The 23,187-nt window shown below is 34.3% G+C and overlaps 2 protein-coding genes and 1 long non-coding RNA gene across 5 annotated transcripts; 2 read left to right on the forward strand and 1 right to left on the reverse strand.

The window, feature by feature from the left end:
• Positions 1 to 1,395: 1,395 nt before the first annotated feature.
• On the forward strand, positions 1,396 to 12,368 carry LOC133676748 (SNARE-interacting protein KEULE). Of its 3 annotated transcripts, none has more exons than XR_009835659.1 (22): positions 1,396 to 1,683; positions 2,420 to 2,478; positions 2,896 to 2,977; positions 3,483 to 3,561; positions 4,229 to 4,279; positions 4,390 to 4,486; positions 4,644 to 4,676; positions 5,758 to 5,883; positions 5,960 to 6,151; positions 6,241 to 6,324; positions 6,422 to 6,520; positions 6,597 to 6,673; positions 7,665 to 7,761; positions 9,325 to 9,450; positions 9,532 to 9,627; positions 9,773 to 9,892; positions 9,980 to 10,060; positions 10,531 to 10,721; positions 11,056 to 11,146; positions 11,265 to 11,354; positions 11,453 to 11,563; positions 11,904 to 12,368. XR_009835659.1 is itself a non-coding variant. In XM_062098483.1 (21 exons), the coding sequence occupies exons 1-21, from the start codon at positions 1,608 to 1,610 to the stop codon at positions 11,504 to 11,506; spliced, it is 2,001 nt and encodes a 666-aa protein (XP_061954467.1). In that variant the 5' UTR covers positions 1,396 to 1,607; the 3' UTR covers positions 11,507 to 11,636. The 3 variants fall into 3 exon arrangements, 1 of the variants encoding a protein (XP_061954467.1); XR_009835658.1 differs by lacking the exon at positions 11,904 to 12,368 and adding an exon at positions 11,667 to 11,815; XM_062098483.1 differs by lacking the exon at positions 11,904 to 12,368 and having other exon boundaries at positions 11,453 to 11,636.
• Positions 12,362 to 15,874, reverse strand: LOC133676763 (deoxyribodipyrimidine photo-lyase). Its single transcript, XM_062098500.1, has 9 exons — positions 15,406 to 15,874; positions 14,818 to 15,161; positions 14,497 to 14,737; positions 14,106 to 14,263; positions 13,974 to 14,010; positions 13,804 to 13,862; positions 13,309 to 13,390; positions 13,159 to 13,230; positions 12,362 to 12,847 (listed from the first exon to the last, which is right to left on the reverse strand). The coding sequence occupies exons 1-9, from the start codon at positions 15,730 to 15,732 to the stop codon at positions 12,674 to 12,676; spliced, it is 1,494 nt and encodes a 497-aa protein (XP_061954484.1). The 5' UTR covers positions 15,733 to 15,874; the 3' UTR covers positions 12,362 to 12,673.
• A 235-nt stretch (positions 15,875 to 16,109) lies between these two features.
• On the forward strand, positions 16,110 to 21,141 carry LOC133676772 (uncharacterized). Its single transcript, XR_009835662.1, has 2 exons — positions 16,110 to 16,339; positions 20,979 to 21,141. It is a non-coding gene; the product is annotated as an uncharacterized LOC133676772 (long non-coding RNA).
• Positions 21,142 to 23,187: the final 2,046 nt, after the last annotated feature.

Here is a 23,187-nt window from a genome sequence, read left to right on the forward strand (position 1 = left end):
AAAACATCTTCTTAAAAAAAAAATAGTCAAAATAAAAAAAAATTCACATTTTATTTTTCAAATTTTAAAGACAAAAATAATATCAAATAACTCTTAATAAATATTACATTTTCATTTATTATACATATGCGAACACATTATAACTCTAAATATGGTGGGAAAATCAAATTGCCAAAAAATATTGTTTACAAGTATATATATATATATATAAGAGACATTCTTTCTTTGTAGCTCTACTTATTTTTTTTTCTTTTAATTTTATTTAATAATTTTTTTTATATATGGTTTTTGATTGTTATTTTATTAAATAAAATTTTCATTTGAGAAAACAATGTTATTAGCTACATTTATCTCTCAACTTTTTAATTTAATCATAAGTTAAATATCACTTTATTTTTTAATTGGTTTTCACATAAAATCATAAGATTGTTTTTTAATACGTACAGCCTTACAAAATATTTTTTTTCTTTGATTTTATTTAATCGCTTCCATGTATGTTTGTTTCTATTATCATTTAATTAAATAAAAAATTTATTATAAGAAATAAAAATGTTAGACATAGCCTAATACATAATTCGTGTTGCGAAATTAAATATTTTGATCTATATCTATCTTTTTATTTTTTCAATGTTGTCTTTAGTTATCACAAACGACTTTTTTTTCTATGTTTTATTTGTATACATAATCGGTTGATTAAATAAAAAATTTATTTTAAGAAACAAAGTTATTAAATACAATTGAGGACATAATTCTGTTACAATATCAAATATCTTGATCTACATTTATCTCTTAATTTTTCTATTTTAGTCTTTACTTATCAACAACAATATTTTTTTTATGTTTACTAGCACAAATAATTTTTATTTTATTTAATTAGAAGCGCATATAAATATTTTGATTTGAATTTTTTTATGGTAAAAAACATGTTGAAAATATTTATTTTATTACTGAAAAATAAAATTATTCTACCTAGATAAAACAGTGACAAATAGCTAAGTACATGATACTATTATATATTTCAAATTTTATTTTTTAATAGGTGAGATTCTTGAATCAAATTTCATATGGTTTTCTTAGTTTTTTGTTTGGCGTGAAATTATTGTAATTTTATTCTGTAAATTGACTAAATTTTTGTTTTCTTCGAGAGAGAACGATTCTAAAATTTCGTTTTGGGAGAAATATTGCAACTGCAAGTGTAAAAGATGATAAATATAATTAATCCAATAAACAATGGCTATAAACAAAATTAAGAAATCCCATCGCAGACCGGTCAATATCCTTTTCCATTCCACGACGAAACGCGAATTGAACCGGCTATGGTCAACTACCAAAACCCACATTATAAATTTCAAAAAACTATTCATATATATTTTTTTCAATTAATAAAATAAAAAAACCCTGCAATGACAATAAAGATTCGCCAATTTTTCAATATTCTTTTTCCCGGTCACCATTTCTGCTTCCTTTTGACCTCCCTACCTTTTTCTTTCTCTCCCTACTTAGCTTACTAGAAAACGATCTCTGCAACTGTCGTTTCTGGATCCGCCGATCGGGAGAAAACTAGAGAGATAGAATCAGAGGCTCTGAAGGCTTGAATAATTGTCGACATGTCGCTCTCGGATTCTGACTCGTCGTCCTCTTACGGTAGCGACTACAAGAATCTCAGGCAAATCAGCCGTGAACGTAAGTTCAATCTCTCCTTCTCTACTCGAATTTTATAGGTTCGGTTTGATAGAGTCAAAAGCAAGCAGTTTGATGTGATCTTGTGCCCTTTTCTCTCTGTCCAATGGAGTTTATAATTTGGTTTGTCTTGAGAGTAATAATTTAGTTTTTTTTTCCTTAAAGCTTCAAGTGTAGTTGATTATTTGTTGATGTAATGTAACGATGACATTGTGTTCCTAGTAATTTTGTAATATTTCTGGTAACTAATTAATAGAGTTATTGGCCAAACTTAGTTAGTATTAGTTGCTAGGAATTTCTTCAATTTCTATGCTATATCGAAGTTTCGTGGTGGTGGAGATTGCAATTTTAAGATTGTGAGGATTATTGTTAATGGAAATATTTGTATCAGTGTTTGGATTCTAGAATTTGTGAAGTGGATGATAGGAGTTGAAATGCATGGGCTTGGATATCTTATTTTACTAAGAAGAATGGCTTCTGCACGAAACAAATTCTGTCCATTGGAATACGCTACTTGCTAAAGAGACCAAAGCTTATTAGACCATCTTGAATTGATTGATGCTGTTATCTTCTTTTATTGAGTCTATCAGAAAAATAGGAAGGGAATGTTATGGAAGTGAATGTTCTCGCATTTATTGCTAGTGCACTGTTCATTCTTGATCCTATTACTTCTTTTTTCTTATTAAATAGGTGCCTTTTATGAACTTTGTTTGTCATTCTAAATTTACCCATTGTTCAGGTTTGTTGTATGAAATGCTTCGATCAGCCAAAACAGGGAATTCAAAATCAACTTGGAAGGTATCTCACGTGGTTCTATTATTTTGCTATTCCTGTCATCTATACTATTTTCTTAATACCACTTAGATCAAGTAAATGTCCTTGCATTTCATGGAGTTTCAAATAAACATCCTAGCATTTCACAGTGTCTGGAATTGATTTCCTGTCAAGCTTAGAAGTACGACACCTGTGTTCTGATACAAATGGCACATGTCCAGCTTGTGTCGATGGTATTTTGACTGTATACAGACGAAATTATCTGTTCGTGAAAATTTGGGACTTGTTAGAATCATGTCTATTGCCTTAACCCAATGACTTCCCGGTTTAGACTAGTGTTTTGATACATTTCCGTGTGATTAGAGCTATCTTGCCACCGCTTTCCATCTCTTACAGTACGCATATTTCATTAATATCAGGACTTGAATCTCATACCTGCAGGTGCTTATCATGGACAGACTTACTGTGAAGATCATGTCATACTCATGCAAGATGGCTGATATCACACAGGAAGGAGTTTCATGTAAGAATAAAAGGGCAAACTCAAAAAATTTGAGATAGTTCAGCTGTTTCATTACAATTTAAAAATCCACTTGAGAGACATAACATAGAAAATTTGCTTTTTGTAGTTTTTCTGTGCAAAATATTACTTGGAATGTATTATATGCATTTTAGATCACTTTAGATAACAGGCTGCAAACACCAAAGGATATTATTTTAGTATTCTATGAGATGGAGCAATTCATGAAATATTATGCCATAAAAATAAATGATTCAATTCCACACATGGCTATCCATTGAAGCATTTTATCCTCCATGTAACCGTACCGGTATTCTGATTGCTGTCAATTACAGAAAAATGCCGCTCCAATATACTATTTTCTTAGCTTAGAGTAAAATTCCTCAAGTTGCATTGCAAGTGGGATTATATGGTTTAAACGATGGGAGAAAGAAAAATCTATGTCCATTTGAAATTCAATTGCTGTACTCTCCAAGTTGCTTGATTATCTTTTTTTTTCTCTCTGCAGTGGTAGAAGACATATACAGACGAAGGCAGCCATTGCCCTCCATGGATGCTATATACTTCATCCAACCAACAAAGGAGAAGTAATATATTTTTGACAATATTCAGCATCCTGCCCTTCAAAAAGAAAAAAAAAAGAATATTGATTTCCTGGAGCTTTTCCAGTTTAATTGCTCTGCAGCAACTGGGACCTGCCTGAATAACATTGGGACATATTTTGTTAATTCATCTTGAATAGATTGTATACAGTGTTCAATTTCAGAGTGGGTGAGATTATAAATCTGAATTTTAGTTCTAAGGGCAGGTCAATGACTTCTTGAAATATACTCAGTTTCAGTAAACATGATGCCCAACCTTTTTGGGCATTGTTCGTTATTATTCGCTAAGTTACTGAGCTGATCTGGTAGGTTGACTAAGGGACTTTACCTGTCAATTCCTGGGCTACATTGTAATTTTTTATTTTTCTTTAGCAAATCTTACTTCCATTACTTACCTAGTGCAATTTTATCAGTAGCAATGCATGTTTTGCAGTGCCTATTTACTTGTAAACGAATACTGCCACATGCTTGACATAGTTATATAATCATGCTATCTTTAAAGAAAGAATTGAAGTTCTCTCTATAGAGAAGTCAATGGATGGGGCCCTGTCACTCTGTCCCTTGTTTTTTTTCTGTCCCCATGTTATTAATTCTGTCTCTATTTGATTTATGTAATGCCGGTGGTGTTCTTATTATTGGTTTTATTTTGCAGTGTTATAATGTTCTTGTCAGACATGTCTGGGAAATCGCCTTTATACAAAAAGTATGTGAAAAGTTCTATTCATTGTCCTATGCTAGTCAATTTTACCTTTTGGAAGTTCAAACTTACAAATGTTTCTCAACTTCTTTTATTTTTCTTGTCTGCATATGAAGGGCATTTGTTTTCTTCAGTTCCCCTATTTCAAGAGAACTGGTTTCTCATATCAAGAAAGATTCAAGTGTATTAACTCGTATAGGTGCATTGAGAGAGGTACGGGTCTCTTTCTCAGTAAAACTTTTTGCCCTTTGGATCAAGTGCTGAAGCAATTTGATTTTTCAGCTAGATATGTGTTATCTCAATCCATCATTTGTTTAAAACTCACAAAAGATATTGACATATTTTTTATTTTGATGTGTGAGCCATGCAGATGAATTTGGAGTATTTTGCTATAGATAGCCAGGTTTGTAATTCTAAATGATTTATCTGGTTCAATATTGCATGCAAAATATTGTTTACCTTTTCTATTTTTTCATGCATTAAATTACAACAATAGCTATTGTTTAAATCTTCATTGTTGCCGAGGAAAAGCTCTTTTATCAGGTTGAGTTTCCAGCAACTTTTTAGGGATGCCTCATTTCATTACTGATATTTTGTAGCTTCCATGATCCTTTTGTTTTCAACCAGAATTAGCATCAACAAGATTGATTTTTAGGACTAGATGCTATCTTTGTTTAAAAGTAGTTACCTTTATTTTCTCCAGTGCAACATGGTATCTCAGAAGGCATATGACATGGCAATCTGTAATAATGCCAATTTCCGAACTTTGCAGCTCTTTTGGTATCCAACTATTTATGCTTCTTTTGAGTCAATATTTGCATTTTTTTTAAGAGAAAAAGCCTTTTGTGTCTTGAGCTTATAACTCAATGGTAGAGATGGGATTGGGAGCAGCATACAACCTAAAAATGAAACAAAAAATATAGAGCTTGTGAAAGAAAAAAGAGGAAGAGAGAGATAGATGCGATTGTTCATGCATCTGGTGCTTTTGCCATAATGACTGATGATTATTTTTAGGGCATCTTAATTGACTGAGCTCCAATGCTAGGTTCTTGAAGATCCAGTCAATGATGATGCCAATGCTTGCATATAACTTGAAATTGCAATTTGTTTTTAGGGGAAATGAACTTTTTTTCCCCTTTTTTAAAGAATCTCCCTAGGGCATAGTTTGAGTTGGTTCTAAGCTAGATATCATTTTTTTTTCCTTTTGTTTTTTAAAGAAAGCCCCTAGGGGAAGGTTGAGGTGATTCTAAGCTAGATATCAAACTGAGCAATTTAAAACAGCTTGTGTTTTATTTCAATTTTTAAAACTTTTATTTGTTATTTAAACTAATTGTTTGATCCTTTTTACAAATTTCCGATTACAGCTTATGAAAGTTGTTTTGGTTTGTAAATGTTTTATTTCCATCCATAATTTCCATTTTTTTGTGCCTATCTTTATTATGTTATTTTTTCTCCCATTAGAGGTGATATATTATTCCACACAGGGTTTTATTACTGATAATGAAAGGGCTTTAGAGGAACTTTTTGTGGATGAGGAGGATTCTCGCAAAGGTGATGCATGTTTGAATGTGATGGCTTCTCGCATTGCTACAGTTTTTGCCTCGCTTCGGGTATATATAATGGCTTCCAAATGTTGATTCACAATCTCCTGATAATATTCTTAGGCATGCATGTCTGTTTTTCCAGGAATTTCCTTTTGTGCGATATCGTGCTGCCAAGTCCCTTGATGTAACAACAATGACGACTTTCCGTGATTTAATTCCTACAAAACTTGCTGCTAGAATTTGGGATTGTCTGATCCAATATAAGCAAAAGACTGAACACTTCCCTCAGACAGAAACATGTGAACTGCTTATCCTGGATAGATCTATAGATCAGGTCTCTCAAGTGCATGTTGCTTAGAAACTCGCTACATGCTTGTTGTATGGCTTGGTTGTATTGCTTACGTGCTTATTTTGCAATTCTAGATTGCTCCTATCATACATGAGTGGACATATGATGCCATGTGTCATGATCTATTGAATATGGAGGGAAACAAATATGTGCATGAGGTAAGTCAACAGTTGAGAGTTCTATATACTTCAGCATTTACTGATTTGCGGTTGGATCTCTTTGTTATACTGTTTATCAAGGAATTGCATTTTTCAGGTTCTCAGCAAAGCTGGTGGTCCACCTGAAAAAAAGGATGTTCTTTTGGAGGAACATGATCCTGTCTGGCTTGAGCTTCGGCATGCACACATAGCAGATGTAAGTATGGTTATATGTTTTGGTAGGTTTTAAACCTCCACTCTGTGAATGCTCTAAGCTTTGGTTTCTTTATTAGGCTGGTCAGCGGCTGCACGAGAAGATGACCAACTTCGTATCAAAAAATAAAGCAGCCAAAATTCAACATGGTTCAAGGTTGATGAAAATTCTTTATTCATGTAAATTGCTGACCATTTTCATGATTTCATTAGTGACCTAGTGTATTCTGTTAGTTTCATCAACTTTAACTTCATAGAAGCATTGCTTAATGATTCAAAATTCACAAATGAGTAATTCAATAGAAAATTCTTTCCCTGTTTTCAAAGGCATTTAGTTACTGATGCTACTTATGAGATATTGCTCTAATAACTGATCTGTGTTAAATTGATATTCAAATTGTTTCATTAATTCAGTGTTGTTTAATTAATGGAGGGTTTTACATGTCTTCTATTCCCTTGTGATCTGAACTTCTTTTTTCTCACCTCTTGCTTTGAACCACCTGGTTCATAATATTTTGCAGTCTGGGATCCCATTGCCAAATGGTCTAGAGTATTTTTCATGAAGAGAAAAAGGTGTAGAGAAGACTAGCCATTAGAAATCTGTCATGTGTGCCTACTCATTTATCTCCCCTGGAAGTGCCCACATGAGGGGAGGGTTGAGAAATTTTAGATTCTTATAGGAAGTGGGGAGCACCTGTATGGTAGGTTGGTTGTTGTGAGGATGCTGATATGTTGTTTTCTTTTACACACACCTGTGGATGTATGGAATTGAGAGGGATTGTTTTTTAAGGAGGGAGGTGGCCATGAAGTATGGGAAATGAGTGGATGGATGCCTGATGCAGTAAGAAGTTAAAAATATCAATGGTGTTAGTTTACTGAGAACAACCGCTACCCATATTATCTTAAAGAGAATTTTTCTTGTTATGTTTCCATCCTCTTTCTTTTTTATATAAATACCTGTCGAAGCTGGGAATTGATGTGTGCTTGTTTCTATATCAACCATGTATAGTTCACTTTGATTGTTCAATTATAGGTGTGGCATATGCCTTGTGTATTTTTGTTTCTTCCTGTTTTGTAAAAGCTACTTGTTAATCAGATTTTGAGTTTATGTGATGGTATATCTCCAACCTTGAAGTTTACCTGTGTAGAGATGGTGGTGAACTTTCTACAAGGGACTTGCAACAGATGGTTCAAGCATTGCCTCAATACAGTGAGCAGATTGACAAGATCTCCCTCCATGTGGAGGTTAGTTTCTTGCTTCTGCCAGCAAACTACCTCTTTTTTTTCTGCTTTTGTTGGCATATTTGTAACATAAGCAAAGGAATACAGTTTTAATATGATGCTCTTATTTTCAAATCTGGCTCAGAAGTCTGGCTTCGTTCTTCCCACTTGTTTAGCAAATAATTTTCAGGCTCCAGACCACTATGCCATGTGATGCTTTCGCCATGGCAATTTGACATATATTGTGGCTATTATACATGTTAGTTATTTGAAACTAATTTCCCATTCTACATATCCTTTCCAAACAACTTTTTTGATGAATGAATAGTTATTTTATGGGATGGGTATTTGAATCCCAGACCTTTTCTTTCAAGGAGATGTGCTGTTACCACCAGGTTATGCCTCTGTCTCACCCCTTAAGATTGAGTGTTGGTGTTGTACATAGTTTTAATTACAAATGAACAATGCTTGGCTTGATGACACCATGATTTTGCTATTTCATTCTCATGAACGATTTTATCTTTGAATTCCTAATGTTTGTTGGCATTATGGGTTTAATGTAAACTCCCCCCCTATGATTAAGAGGTCATTGATGCTATTTGCTTATTAGCTCAAATGCTATGGTTAATGGAGATCATTTTGTGTAGATTTGATCAGTAACAAAATGAGATGAGGTTATTGACCAAAGTGCATTCTGCTTTATTTCTTGTCCAAAGAATTCTCTATTCATTCCATTACTGACTCAAACTAATGAGGCAGGATACTTTTTGAGCACTTTCTTGATTGTTGCTTTTTACTCTTGCTTGTCTCTATACTCTATTTTAGCTAGGCTGCTGAAGTCCCTTTTAGAACAGCACAATGTTTTAGAGAGCACGACAAATGAACCCATTTTTTGTTTATCTACTTCTCAATGTTGCCTTTTTTAGAGCTTTATGTTTAGGCATCCTACTCGTACTCCCTCTGAGTGCAGTGTCACATAGATATTGTTAAGGCTCTGCTCGGTTTATTTGAGGTGACTTGTTAATTAATTAACTTACTTAACCAAACCAGTGTGTCATGATTGTGAAGCCTCACTGGAAATATCAATTAATATTAGGGTTTTGAATTCTTCCTCTTCGCTCAGTTCTCCTTCCTGGCATGTCACTTTTGAGTTTCAGATACTTTTACATAACATTAAATGAATCTTGCTTTTGATACCAGTGAGTGGAGTTTGAATTTTTGCCCTGATGGAAATGCCATTAGATTATTTGGTTCCATATTTTCATTTGCCTGCTTTCTAGTAACTATGAAATGCTACACTTTTGACTGCCTTTGTAGATATCGATGTTGAATTTCTGCTTTCTGAATATTAAGTTGTGTGCTCTGCTTAAAACTCATAATTTACGGGAGCACAAATGATTAAGGTCAAATTTTTTTCCTGATGGAAGCACGAATTGCAATCAGCTTAAATTGTATTATTCAGTTTTTTCCCCTTTGGAATACACATGGAATAGTTAGTGCGTAATCAGAAAGAAAACAAAGACCCACTGGTTGATGGAATTTTCTTGCGGTCCATGGCTTCATGCAAATTATGTTTTATGGATGCAGATTGCTGAAAAAATTAGTAGAATTATCAGGGAGTCGGGGCTTCGAGAGCTTGGGCAACTAGAGCAGGACCTGGTTTTTGGAGATGCAGGAATGACAGATGTTATCAAATTTTTGACTACAAAAGAGGTAAAACTTGAAGTAAATTTTAATGGATGCATTTCAACTTGTCAATAACATTTATCAAGTACGAGTCTCACTCTTTTGCAGGATGCAACTCGTGAAAATAAGTTGCGGTTGTTGATGATTCTTGCAACCATTTATCCTGAGAAGTTTGAGGGTGAAGAAGGTCATAATATAATGAAGGTATTTTTCTTTGTTTCTGTGCTGGTTTTCAATTTCTTGTACTGTTTTGAGGTCAATGAGCAGAGCTTTTGCTTACCTTCCTGGTTTGATATTATTGAGAACATTTTCCATGCACATCACAATTAATTGTTTGAATTTCTTTCAGGTGGTAAGATTACCGCAGGATGACATGAATGCTGTGAATAATATGAGATTGCTTGCGGGGGCATCAGAGACCAAAAAAAGTTCAACTGGTGCTTTCTCCCTGAAGTTTGATATTCATAAGGTGAACACAAATGTTTGTTGAAATGCCACTTCTGATTGACACTTTCAAAGCTTACAGTTTCTATTCTCCTTCCCAATCCACTGCCAGAAGAAGCGCGCTGCCAGGAAAGACCGCACTGGTGCTGAAGAAACAACATGGCAGTTGTCTCGCTTTTACCCCATGATAGAGGTACATCCGAATTCTTTGTATTTGATATTTCATGTATAGGCTGACCTATTGTGCTTTGTTATCTTTGACGTAAAAAATTTCCTTTCAAAAAGCTTTTATTGTTCCCCTTTCATTTTTATATTGCTTTTGCTACATGTAGTTTTGTTACTAATTCCTCCCTCTTCCATTATCAAATTTGCTTCTAAATGGGGAGAAATCATTGTGTAGATTTAGTTTACTGACTCATTCATAGACTAGGCAAATAAAAACAGAACATGTGGTCAAAATCATGCAAGACTCATACTTCATTATATGGGATCATTGAGCTTTTTATCCGTGTGCCTTGTGTCTATGGGTGAGTTTGAAGTTTCCTAAATAGGTAATTTCTGTTGGTGCGAAATGTTTAATGATTTATCAACAGCCTTGATGCCTTAACTTTTGGTTAGATAATATGAAATGATGGTACTCACCCTAGTGCAAATCCTTTTCAGGAACTTATCGAAAAACTTAACAAAGGAGAACTCTCCAAGGATGAATATCCATGCATGAATGACCCAAGCCCAACTTTCCATGGGACATCCCAGTCTACACCAATGCATCAAGCTCCAGCACCCCATTCAATGAGATCAAGACGGACTCCTACATGGGCTCGACCACGGAACTCTGAAGATGGTTATTCAAGGTACTGCTGTTCTTTCATGCATAGTCAATTGAATATTCTATGATTATCTGAGAAAATAAACCATGGAATTCAACTCCTGATATTTTCCTTTTTAAACTTGACACATTCTTAATCTTTTGTTATGCTTCTGTGCTTTATCTGTAAAACGAATTCCCTGCATGTTTATGGTCTCCTGATTGATTTAGGTTGTTGCTCTTATGACCTCAAAATTAACCGTGCCACCATAGTCTGTTGTGCTTGTATTTGGAGTGTCAGGGAACTTAATAGGCCAAGAGTAGCTTTGTTATCCTCGTGGCTTTATTTGTAATGTTTTTTTTTTTGCATTTCCCTACAGTGATTCTATTCTAAGACATGCATCTAGTGATTTCAAAAAGATGGGCCAGCGTATTTTTGTATTCATCGTAGGTGGAGCTACAAGATCTGAGGTAAGAAGATGTTGAATCCCAGATCAATTATTATGGTTGTCTGTATGTTCAATCCCAAATCAATTATTATGATTGTCTTTTTGGCTTGTTTGGTGTTTCTACTCAAATTAATCTCCAGCTAAGAGTTTGCCACAAGCTTACAAGCAAGTTACAGAGGGAAGTAATTTTGGGTTCTTCGAGTCTTGATGATCCTCCACAATTTATTACGGTAACTAGTTTTCTCTAGAGCCTCCAATGACCCTTATACGTTATTTTTTGAACTGAATGTCTGGCCAAAATAATAATGTAATTGATTTAAAATTGCAGAAGCTGAAACTGCTTACAGCAAATGAACTTTCACTGGAAGATCTGCAGATATAAATGTGTTGGGATTAGAAGCGGAACACAAGGCTTCTCTAGGTTCTGACTATACGATTTGTAATTCATCAACACACCTTTCCTTTTAGTGTATCCATTTTTTTAATTTAAAGTGTCAGCCCCTTGATTGTCATAGTTGTGTGGTTTATGTTTCATGTTATAGGAAAGCGCCCCCCCTGCTTAAGGCTGTAGCTTCTTGTGTGTTTTATAATACAAGCCAAAGCTGCAGAGAAACGTACGACGTGTATAAATATTGCTTCACTAATTAAAACTGAAAAAAAAAAATCAATCGAATTTTGAAACTGAAAACAATGAGTTCCCCTGCTATAAATGATAGTGATAAGATGTTATGGCATCCTGGTTTAATCTTTTGGATATTATGTTTTTGGCGCACCACCAGATGTGGCGTTTCAGATGTAGCTGCACCGCACCAGTTGTGAAGGTTGTTGGGGTTCAGCGGCGACTCATTGGTTCTGCAATTCATGGACACCGAGAACAGAGACATGTTCGGTGATGGTAAAGACGAAAGGAACCACGCAGCACTGCTTTCAAATTTTATGACTGGGATGAAGATGAAAAAATTCTCTTCTTAAATAGGCCAGTCCAGGGAAGCCGGAACAAGAAGAACGCCACTTACGCGGGTTAGAAGCAATCAAGGTGCGTTTTCTTTTTGGGTTCATATGAGAAGATCCATGGAGTTAGCATACGGCTAATCTTTCAGTAGGAAAAGCCTCGACCATGATTACTCTAAAATCCCTTTGGCATTGTTTGAGGATACGAGCACATGTGCCATAATTAGAAAAGTTTTGTAGAGCAGTTTGCTGTGCAGCCATTTACGTAACATGGAACTCAGTCTCATGCATAACGAGAACCATATTTTAAGAATAAATTTCTCAATGTGTTCACAAATCTTATTTTAAATTTAAAATAAAAGTACTGTGTCACGCTGTAATCCGCACCGCATGCTTATGCTGCTCCGATTACGGTACACACTCTTAACTAGGTAATTGTAATGAGGTACTGGTTCGGCTCAAGGCTGAGAGGTTAGGTGTGCTGGAGTCGCCGGAACAGATCACATCGATCTGTGTTGAAAATTTGAATACACACTAGGAGTTCACAGATAATTTTCTTTTTAACAGATTATTCCTAATCTTTCAGTTAAAGCAAAACTTAACTGGGGAGTTCCTTCATTGTTTTGTGGAGCTCATTTTCCGCTTTTCTCTTCTTAATGTCGCCCACAATTCTCTTGACATAAGTAATGTATCCATCAACATTAAATTTCCGCTTGCAGCCTGCATAGTTCATATAACGTATTTTCCCAAAAATCGGTCGCTCTTTCCAACCCTGAAATCAAAACCAGAAGGGCTAGTTGCTGCCACGTACTATGTAAAAGAAAGATTAACCAGAACCATTCTTAGTTTCAATTATTTATTTATTTATTTACAGAAGAGATGAATACAACTACTGTCGTAAATTTACAGTTCATTCAGCTACGGAAATCACGCATTCATTTCACTCAAAAGTACATCATTATTTTTATCTATACCAGCTTCTTACTATGATATAGAATGATGTTAGATGGATTTCAGGAACGAACTTTAGCACTGCATAAAATCAGGAGGTAGCTTATCCCACTAAAATTATTGAAACCAAACCTGATCGTGGATGCCACATATTGACCACATGCAACCAACATATCCACCTGGATCCCTCCCATCTATCTCATACTGCAGGTAGTTTAGTTGAACACATTATGCTCTGGTTTGAAAATTCATGGAAGCACAATGTCATTGTAGTAAAATTACCTTGTCATTTAGATATATGGATATTGCAAGGGCTTCTTCAGGCCCTCTTGTCCACTCAAGAATCTTTTTCGCCCAATACATGCTGCACAAAGTTTTCTAGTTTCTAAGAACATCAAATGACAGCAACCAAACCAATACAAACAGGTAGCCAATATTGACGCCAACAGTCAATACTCTCAAATTAAAAGCACCACCACTTAACATGCTTGCAGATATATAAAATGACACTGCATACCATTGATATGAATATATGTTCAAAAGATTTCACATTGGCTTCTTCATTCAATCATGCTTTTGCATTTCTCCGTCATTGTAACGTCAGTTGCTTAATTTCTTTGCATTGGTTCACCTGACTCTATTATATTCATTCATATTAGATATCCAAATTTTCCTGATTTTCATTGACTTACTATCAGACCAGATAAAATAAACATGAGAATAACAATCAGGAAGTTACTAGCCACACATTATCAGAAAAAAAGAAAAGTTACTTGCCGCATGAAACCATGCATCTTCCCATGGCAAACCATCTCCAGCTGAGAAGCATTCCAAAGCTGCAAATTGATATAAGATGATATTAGCAATGCATAAGCAAAAGAAAACTATGAAAATAATCTTTGGCAGGTCCTCATAGAATAGTATCTATGGACAAAACATAGGCTTACAGGATCAGCTGTCTGTGCCTTCTCTAATTGCTCTTTCCTATAAATGCAGTTGTCATTTGAAATTTCAGAAAGTCTGGCATGCGACAGAAACTTTTGCAGTATAAATAACCAAATGAAAACAATTACACTCACGAGTAAATATGTTCTCGCTTGTCAGAAGCATGGTCAGCCAAGGTCTTACGTGCCCACTCCCATGCCCCATGTATGGAATCATAATTGGGCTGGTAAAAGCAAAAGTTGTCCGCAAGTTCTCTACGCACAATCAACTCCTCCAAAAATGCATCGGCTGACTTCAGAGTAACAGGTACATGAACATATTTTAAGCTACACATTAGTTGTATGTAAGAACCACAGAGAAAAAGCAATTGATTAAACGATCAACATGTGATAGATTGTTAATTACGGGGGCTTAGGAAAAATTAACATGTAAAACGACAAGCCGAAGGACCAAGTAATTATAATTATCCATGCTTCACTTGAAAATAAAATTTGAACCAGGATTCTAGGATTTGACACTGCAAACCTGAGGACTAAGATTCCTCACTTTACGTGCCTCCAAGGCACACCGCTGTGCAGAAATCTGCCCAAAATGAAGATATGGAGACAGACCGGAGAGCCCTTTAGGTTTTAGTGGGTTATTCCTATCTGTAGAATAATTCTTCAACCTTTGCGTCAAGAATCCATCTTTACTTCCCATCAACACTTCCATTGCTGCATCTTCTCCTGGCTCACACCATTTGATTTCAGGAACTTCTGCCCCTTTCCTACACATACGAAATCACGAATCAACACTACAATCCAATGAAGCTCAACGCAGCTTTACTCAAACACATTAATGTCTAACCTCAAAACATTGTCAATGAGATCATTCCAATCAACTGACTGCTTTGTAGCTGCAACCCACTTGTTCTTCGGCAGTTGTAACATTGGGAAATCAATGAGGTACTCAGGTAGCAATTTATTTATCTTACCCCTTAAAGTCCTAGCACTGTATTCCAACTTCTCTGACGCCACCCAAACAGGTACAATATTATGAGCATCAACTTCATGTATGGTCACTGAATCACTTACTCTCTTACAAATTTCATCTTGGCATGTACGAAATTGTCTAAGAGGTGAAAAATCAGTAACTAAAAGTGAAGCCCCACAGTCTTTTAAGAATGCTGGTATAGTCTCTTCAGCTTCTCCCTACACACCAAGCCCCAGAAAAGCCAATAAATTTCACATGATAATGGTTTGTTTATAGCTAAGCGGGTGCAATGCAAAGTACTAAGCACTTTTCGTCAAAGTTTGAATCTTTTTTCTTTTTTGATTATTGAAGTTTGAATATTTTCATCGCCATATATAAGAGCACCCCAAAAAGAACACAAATTACCACAAGCAGCACAGAAAAAACTAAATGGGTTTCATTCAACATTCTTATAAAACTGACCAGGAACAAGAAAAATGGGATCTGAAGTGTCTCTTCAATGTGACTTTGAAGCTGACACAAACCCCTTAACATAAACCCTAATTGTCTTGCTTTGGCCCCCAAGAACTGATCAAACAAATTGAATGCCACAGCTACAGGCACATTGCTCCTGTTAGCCTGATCAACGGCATGGATCAAAGCCCAGTTGTCTTGAAGCCGTTGATCTCTAAACATCCAGTAAACAACAGGACCACCGCCCACTTGCCCTCTGGATCCTTCTTTGATGACCCGGATCCGTCCCGGTTGGACGGTGGTGTTTTGGGTTGGCGGGGAAGATAGAGAGGCCATAGTAGAGAATAAGAGGGCAGCAGAGTTATAGTGCTTGGTAACGTGCGCAGTGGATGCAGAATAGCGGAGGATTACGTGAGCCAGAGTGCGTAGATTTAAGGAGAGGGAAAGTCGGGAACTGTGGAGAAGAGAGAGGGAAATGGAGCGAAGTGGAAACAGTTAAAGTTGTGGTTTTGAAATGATAGACGTGGAGACTCTTTTTGTTTGACACGTGTTGGTTTAGTTGTGGGCCCATAAACTTTCCCGGCTGCTCCTCCTCCCGGGACAGTAAAATTGGGTTAAACAACGAAAACCGAAACTAAAAAATCCAAAACTAAAATCTTTTCTCCCACTGAAACGCTATTCCTACGCCTTCCACACATCCCTGAAAAAAGCAAAAAAGCAAAAAAGCATGGAGGAGGTACTTATACCTGTTGGCCAACGACTCTTTTATCTACAGGTGTCCGTTGCTTCCCTCTTCAAAAACAAGAACAAGAAGCCTGCAAACCTCAAAGCCTTGTGCCCTAGCTTCTTTGTGGTTTACTGAGAAGAACAAGAGGCAGTTGTCCTTTGATTGTCCTTGCTCGTCAATTGATTGTCTTAGCCGTGCCCTAACCTCTCAATTCAGGTGATTATTGTCCTTGCTCATCAATTATTGCTTTACCTTTTCAACTGGCTTGCTTACCGTTCTCAAAATGGTTTTTTCTCTTTAATTATGATCTATTCGATGATTTTTTTTAATTAGACTTTACCTTGTAAACTTTCTATTGTTGGTAGCCAGTCTCTGCGAATTTGAGTGTTGGTTTTGGTGATTTTTGGTTTGATTCGAAGCCTGTATTGGTGAAATCTCATTTTTGTAGAGTGATTTGAAGCCTGTGCGAACATGTAGATACTTCTTCAATTCCTTGCCTTTTCATCTCCTAATGAAAAAAACTAAGATAACAGTTTTGTTTTCAATTCCTACTTGGATGATGGATGATCTATAATGATACATCAAAGTACAAGAACTAGAAAGGATTCAAAAAGAAGAACAAATTATGAAAATTGACATTTTTAAGTTGCATCCGATTTCGAAAATATAAAAGTTAGAAATTATGCAAAATATGGGTTTTAATTTTAATTTACTCAATTGATGTATTGTTTAGGCTAATGCATTTTTAATTAACTATGTCAAGATTTCTTGGTTATTTTAAACATATCTTGTAAAATTAATTCACACATGATGCAACAATATTACTTCATTAATTTTAAATTTAGTTATATAATTAAAAACATTATTATATCATATAAAAATTAATTAAATTATAGTTGTATGATTTCAAATATATTAAAATATAAATAAGTTGTTGAAGTAGCGTCTTGTTAAAATAGCATCTTTCATTGGAGAGTACACATAAGAAAAGAAAATATATTTACTGTCTTATTAACAATTTGATTTTTCTAAATGGCCACTTCCATTGGTGATGCTGTCACTCATTCAATTATTTTCATGCGATATTTTACCTATTAAGAACAAGTTGTTAATTTTGTTATGTTTGGTGTTCTATTATTTTTATTGGAATAAATTTTGATTTCAGAGCATTTCATCGTTTTGTCTTGACATCATATATTGCACGCGCGCGCGCGCACACACATATATATAATAAAAAATATTAATTCAATATACATAATTCTAATTCAAATATGAAGATAAATTAAATTCAAATTATACAATACAAATACAATGTTAAGCATTGAAACATAATTATAAAATTTAAAACATTAATAAATAGTCAAGAGTAAAAACTAAAGAGAACTTTAACTTAAAATAATCCAACACAAAGAAAATGCTAAAATATTGAGAAATTAAAAGGGTTTTTATATGCAAAAGAAGCATAAATCAAATATCATCTCTATCATTAACATATAAATAAGGATCTTGATTTTGTAGTGGTATGAAGGGAAAGTCATCTTCTAAATATTATTATAGATTGTCATTTTCACTATCGAAGTAGACAAATATACCTTAATAAACTATCAATGTTTTTATAACAAAAATTATAATAATCTACCAAGAGGAATGGAATCTTAATTGTTAAAATCCAATCTCTCACAAGTGTTTGGATTTTAATGCACCCCTAACTAATGAAAACCCAACTGCCTATGAAAATACCTTTCTAAAATCAAAACCACACGTTACTTCTCCCATTTTGTAAAGTCTAGATCAATAAACATGAAATGGTCAGTCAAACATATATAATAATAACTGCCAGAATATCAAGTGTATATTTATAGATACAAAAATTTTAAATGGTTTATCTATTTACGTATGACAACCTCTTATTATTATTATTATTATTATCCCCAGCCAGAGCCATCATCCATGTATTAGTCTAGAAGGATTTAACTTCATGCATTTTGAGGACCAAATGGTAAGTGTATTTTTAATATATATATATATATATATATATATATATATATATCCTTGAGTGATGAAGAACAAAAGTTGATTATCCGGAAAATAACGAACAAAGTAAACCTGAAACATCTTGGCTCGAATTTGGATGAGAAATCCGAAATGACTTGAGATCTTGAGCGAGATGAAATATATTTCACTATGTTTCATTTTTTTAAATGATAAGAGTATACAAGCCATCTCACACAGAATAGAACAAAATTAACAATCTAAATAAATAAAGATAACTATAATTATAAGAAATATTAAAAAAACCATTAAAGTTATTCATTGGTATTCAATCAGGCACATAGTTCTAAAAACAAGAACAAATACTCTTGTTTTTAGAATTTAAATTTTGTTCGTTCATTTATTGTAATCTTTTATTAAAAGTCACTAACTTTATCACCAGAGGGCTCTTAAATCCCACCAAAAGAATTGTTTTACAGGTATCGAGTTTTCTATCACTAATTATCAATTTTATAAATTCTAAATAAGAGAATATTGATGTGAATATGTGATCACACTTTATTAAAACGCTACAAAAATCTTCATTCCCGATCATATTGGATTTGGGAACAGACCATCAATAGTTTTGATGAGTTCTCAAGCTCAACTATTAGCTTCTGGATTTCTATCCTCTCAAAGCAGCAGTCCTAGCACATCCCAAATGGTACACCGACTGTAGGAGTAGACATGTCCTTTTACTGATCACAAGGGTGTAGGTGATGTAGATGATTCATATTTCATTTTATGCGAAAAGGGTTAGCAAGTGGAATAAGGATGCCGAGCCATACGGTCAGCCATGGGTTCTTATTGATATTTGTATTAATACCGAAGGTTAGTAAATACCGAAGCAAGTCATTCTTGACTCACTTCAGGAAACCAACCATTCTCTATATGGCCAAGATCTATCACTTCACCAGAATCAGGAACATCAAATAATTCATCAGAGGCATCATTCAGGCTCATTAAACTTCTGTGCCCTGAATTTGTTTTTTTCTGCCTCGTCTTCCTCTAAATCAGAATTTAGTTCGAATTTCTGTTGGCTTTTATCTTCTAGTTTAATATCCTCCATTTCAGCCTGGGACAACATTTTTTATTCCTGCAATCTGCAAAAGAGAAGTCAGATGGATAGTTGCCGGCTTTGGCTCGGGGCATCCCCCTTAGTGCTGCAAAATGCATCAATAGAGATAGTGATTTAATAAAATGTGCCATAGATGCAGTTCCCCAAGGAAAAGTAGGGATATGGAATAATGAAATGCAAAACTCTTTTAGTTTTATCTGAAATTATAATATATTAGGGTTTGGTGATGTGTAAAAATGCATTTTGTCTCTGTAATCTTATAATCTTTCAATTTTGTCCCTGTAGTCTTGTAACATTCCATTTTAATCTTTCATTTATAATTGACCTATCGAGTTGACGTGGTAATTCAAACTTTTTTCTAGGTTGATTTCTGGATCTAGCCTAACAACTATGGTAGAAATACTGATTAAATAAACTAGACCAAATAAATGTGTACCCAATTGGTGTCTAAAATCATGTGGCAATAGCTTACTCTTTATTAAAAAAAACTAAAAGGGGACGGGGTATTACTGTGCAAGACATTATCCCCCCTCCCATAAAATTTTATTCATAGTAGTGTTCACTGACCAACCTTTCTTCCTTGGTCCCTTGATTTTTTATTTTGATTTATCTCAGTCATCCAACTTTAATTTCTTTCAATTTGGACTTGAAAAGTTTCTGTCTTTTTGCCCTAGAGTTTTCTTTCTTTTAGGATTTGTCTTTTATCACACTCCCGGGTGTTTAAGATTTTTAGTATTGGATGACATGTTATTTCTACTTAGAGATTTTTGAATTATTATAAAAACAAAATTAATAAACAAGGATCAAAATTGACATTTGGTAATAAATGATAGCCTTTTTCCTTGTTGACTGTTATAAGATGACTAAATCTACAATTTAGTCCCTTAATATTTTTTTTAAAATTTGACCCCTTATGGTTTTGAAATGCTCGTTTAGATTTTGAAGTTCACTTGTTTGACGTTCGGTCATTGAAACTTAAAAGAAACAGAAAAATCATCATAAATTTTTATGGAAAGAATGTTTGAGTGATTGGATTTCAACCACCAATAAATTTGATTTGGATTTAAGAGTAGAACTTAATGGAAGTGGTTTCTATATATATATATATATATATATATATTGTCATTTTTAAATTTACTTATATTAATTATACTATTCAATGTATTAAAAATTGATCTTTACAGTTTTTTTCTCTTTCCGTTCAAGTGATTATATTTTTCATGTCTTTTTTATAAGATTATTTTAATTTTATATTTATTGATACATGGTTTAACCTAGTTTAACTTTTTTTTTTTAGTTTTGTTTTTTAATATTGAGTTTTTTATATTCTAGATGAGCACAAGTCTGTTTTTTTTCTATCTTTCTTCATTATTATTGCTATATTTTTTTAATTAAATTATCAATTAGTCAGTGACTTGGGTATAATTTTTTTTATAAGTAGCATTTTTTTTATGTCCAATTTTTTTGTCCACATCGAATGTAAATACTCGGACAGACAAGCCCATATGACTCTTGTATATGGACCTGGTTCCAAAAAAGTTTTTTCTTCTATACTCCTTTCGGGATAAAACAAAGTTTATCCAATGGGATAGAAAGGCTAACACTAATGAAAACCAAAGAAAGTCAATCTTAAATTTGGCCATCCGTGCGTTGATGCAACAATTAAAAGGGAGTCGAAGAAGTTTGAGTATCTACATGCATGATCTGATCTGAGAATGCTTTGAACATTGGATTGTTCTTTAACAGGTTTACAAGTTGATTGTAGATGATGATCTGCACTCGCATAAAGCTTGGTATGTACTAAAACAAGTATTATGTTACACATTAACCAGAGACTCAGGCTATTTTAAGCTTGTTTTCCGGCATGTATATAATCTATTTCTTCAAATATATAACATTTTGGATGCAAGCTCGAGTGCTACAAATTTATGGCGTTATAGTATCGGGTTTTTTCTATTCTATTTTTATAAAAGAGAGTTTTAAACCGAGACATCGAGAGAAGAAATGACGCCTGAATGTTAACTGACCCACCGTGGCAATACATCTTGCAAATGACCGGAAAAGAACAAAATACTCGGCATGGCCGACATTGTCTTTGGGTGGCGATTAGGATTGATATGTTAGAGGTGGTTTACCATGTGTACTGAGGCTGCTTTCAAGAACAAGTTAAATGTTGAAAAGTTAAGACGTCAGTCAGGTCAGGAACTCTCGCGAGAAAACAAATGCATCTGATACCTACAAAGAAGTAAAAGTGAGGCTCCCTTCATATTTACCCCTACAATCATTCTCTGTAAATGATCTCCTCTGGTTTATCAAGGAATAGAAGGATTACTTTTTCCACAAGCAACATGTTGGCAATCAACGTCGTATAATGACATGGTGAATCACTGTGTCATTAATGCATGTCTCTCTTCAGACAAAGGAGATCGGGCGTTGAAAGGGATTGTTTCAATGAGGGAGTTGAAAGGAAGGGGCTGCGGGCCTAGAACTTCGTGTCAAATTGGATCTCTCAGTTTTTTTTTGTCCTCTAATTAAACTGTAGGAATATTTTTCCATCATATTATCTGAGGAATGATCACTAATCAATCAAGAACTGGAAAGTGAGACTGAAAATCAACAACTTCGTGCTTGTTGTTGCTGGTGCATGAACATGCTTGGGAGCCTCCAAGATTTCAACTTTGAAAGCAAAAAATAAAAATGAAAAGTTACTCTCTCCCGTAATCATGCATAAAACAAAACCATAGTCAATCAGTAACGATTAGTTATTGCTCTGGCTAACAACCTTTGAAAAGATAGAAACTGTTTCTGTGCCTCCCTCCTATGGATGCCTTGTTTGGAGCTTCAAAACCATGTTAGGACATGATGCCTTTCCTTGTCCCAAGAGAATTTGACCTAATGATGCACATTTTGTCCTTAAATTCCAGGTCACGGAACTAGTTTAAAACCATATATTTTATAAGATATTTCCAATTATAATGAAACCAAAAGTATATATTAAACCTCTCTTCTTTTCTTTTTGTTTTTTTTTACTTTTCCTTTTCATTCACAACTGCTATCATCATGTTCATGACCCCCAAAGCCTTGTCCTTTGCTCCCTTTTTTTTTTCCTTGCCCCTTTTCCCCTCTACGTGAGTTAAGCCAGTACTGTCAATTAAGAAATGAGAACTAAGAACAAATGTTTATCTTATAATTTTTTCTTTTATAAGATGTGTTTCTTAATTCTTAATTCTTATACATGTATAATAAGATAATTTATCTTTGCCTAGTTAAAATTTTGGAATTGGATCCTTTCATGTCTTTTGGAACATGATTTAGAATTCCGGACTATGATTTAAAAATAAAAATAAATAATCCAAGGAACATGGATTTTAATCCAAAAAAAAAGAGTATTATCTAACCATCTACTAAATAACCGCAGCCAATATCTTCTGTTGTTTTAAGCAATTAATTCAGTCGGACTTGAAAAGAAAACCCGACGTCGGACCTTGTCAACTTGCTTTGATAAATCAAGAGTTGGTTTCCCATATCACCTGACTCGTATTTGTTTATTTTATTTTGTTTTGCCTTTAATAGCAGTTATTTTTAAAAAATACAAAAACAAAAGACGGTAGGACTTGAGGACACCATTTTATTCCCGGCGATAATATAAATAAAAGTAATGATTAAACTCAGAAAGAAGAACAAGAAAATCAAAGCATAATTGACTGCTCAGAAAGCGGAAAAAGAAGAGTGATGTGGACGTTTAAGTTGCCTAATGAAATAATGTTGGTAGGGGAGGGGTTAGATTTGTCCCACAAGACCAACCAGATGAAGCCCACATTTTCAACTAGAACCCAGTAGACACATCATAAGCCCCCACTTTTCTTTTGATTTGTTATGGACCGTTACTCGCTAGCCAATCAGCTTACAAATCAGATTATTATTATTATTATTATTATTATTATTAAAATACTGC

The sequence above is a fragment of the Populus nigra genome, chromosome 1 (assembly GCF_951802175.1).
Source record: "Populus nigra chromosome 1, ddPopNigr1.1, whole genome shotgun sequence".
Classification (NCBI taxonomy): Eukaryota; Viridiplantae; Streptophyta; class Magnoliopsida; order Malpighiales; family Salicaceae; genus Populus; species Populus nigra.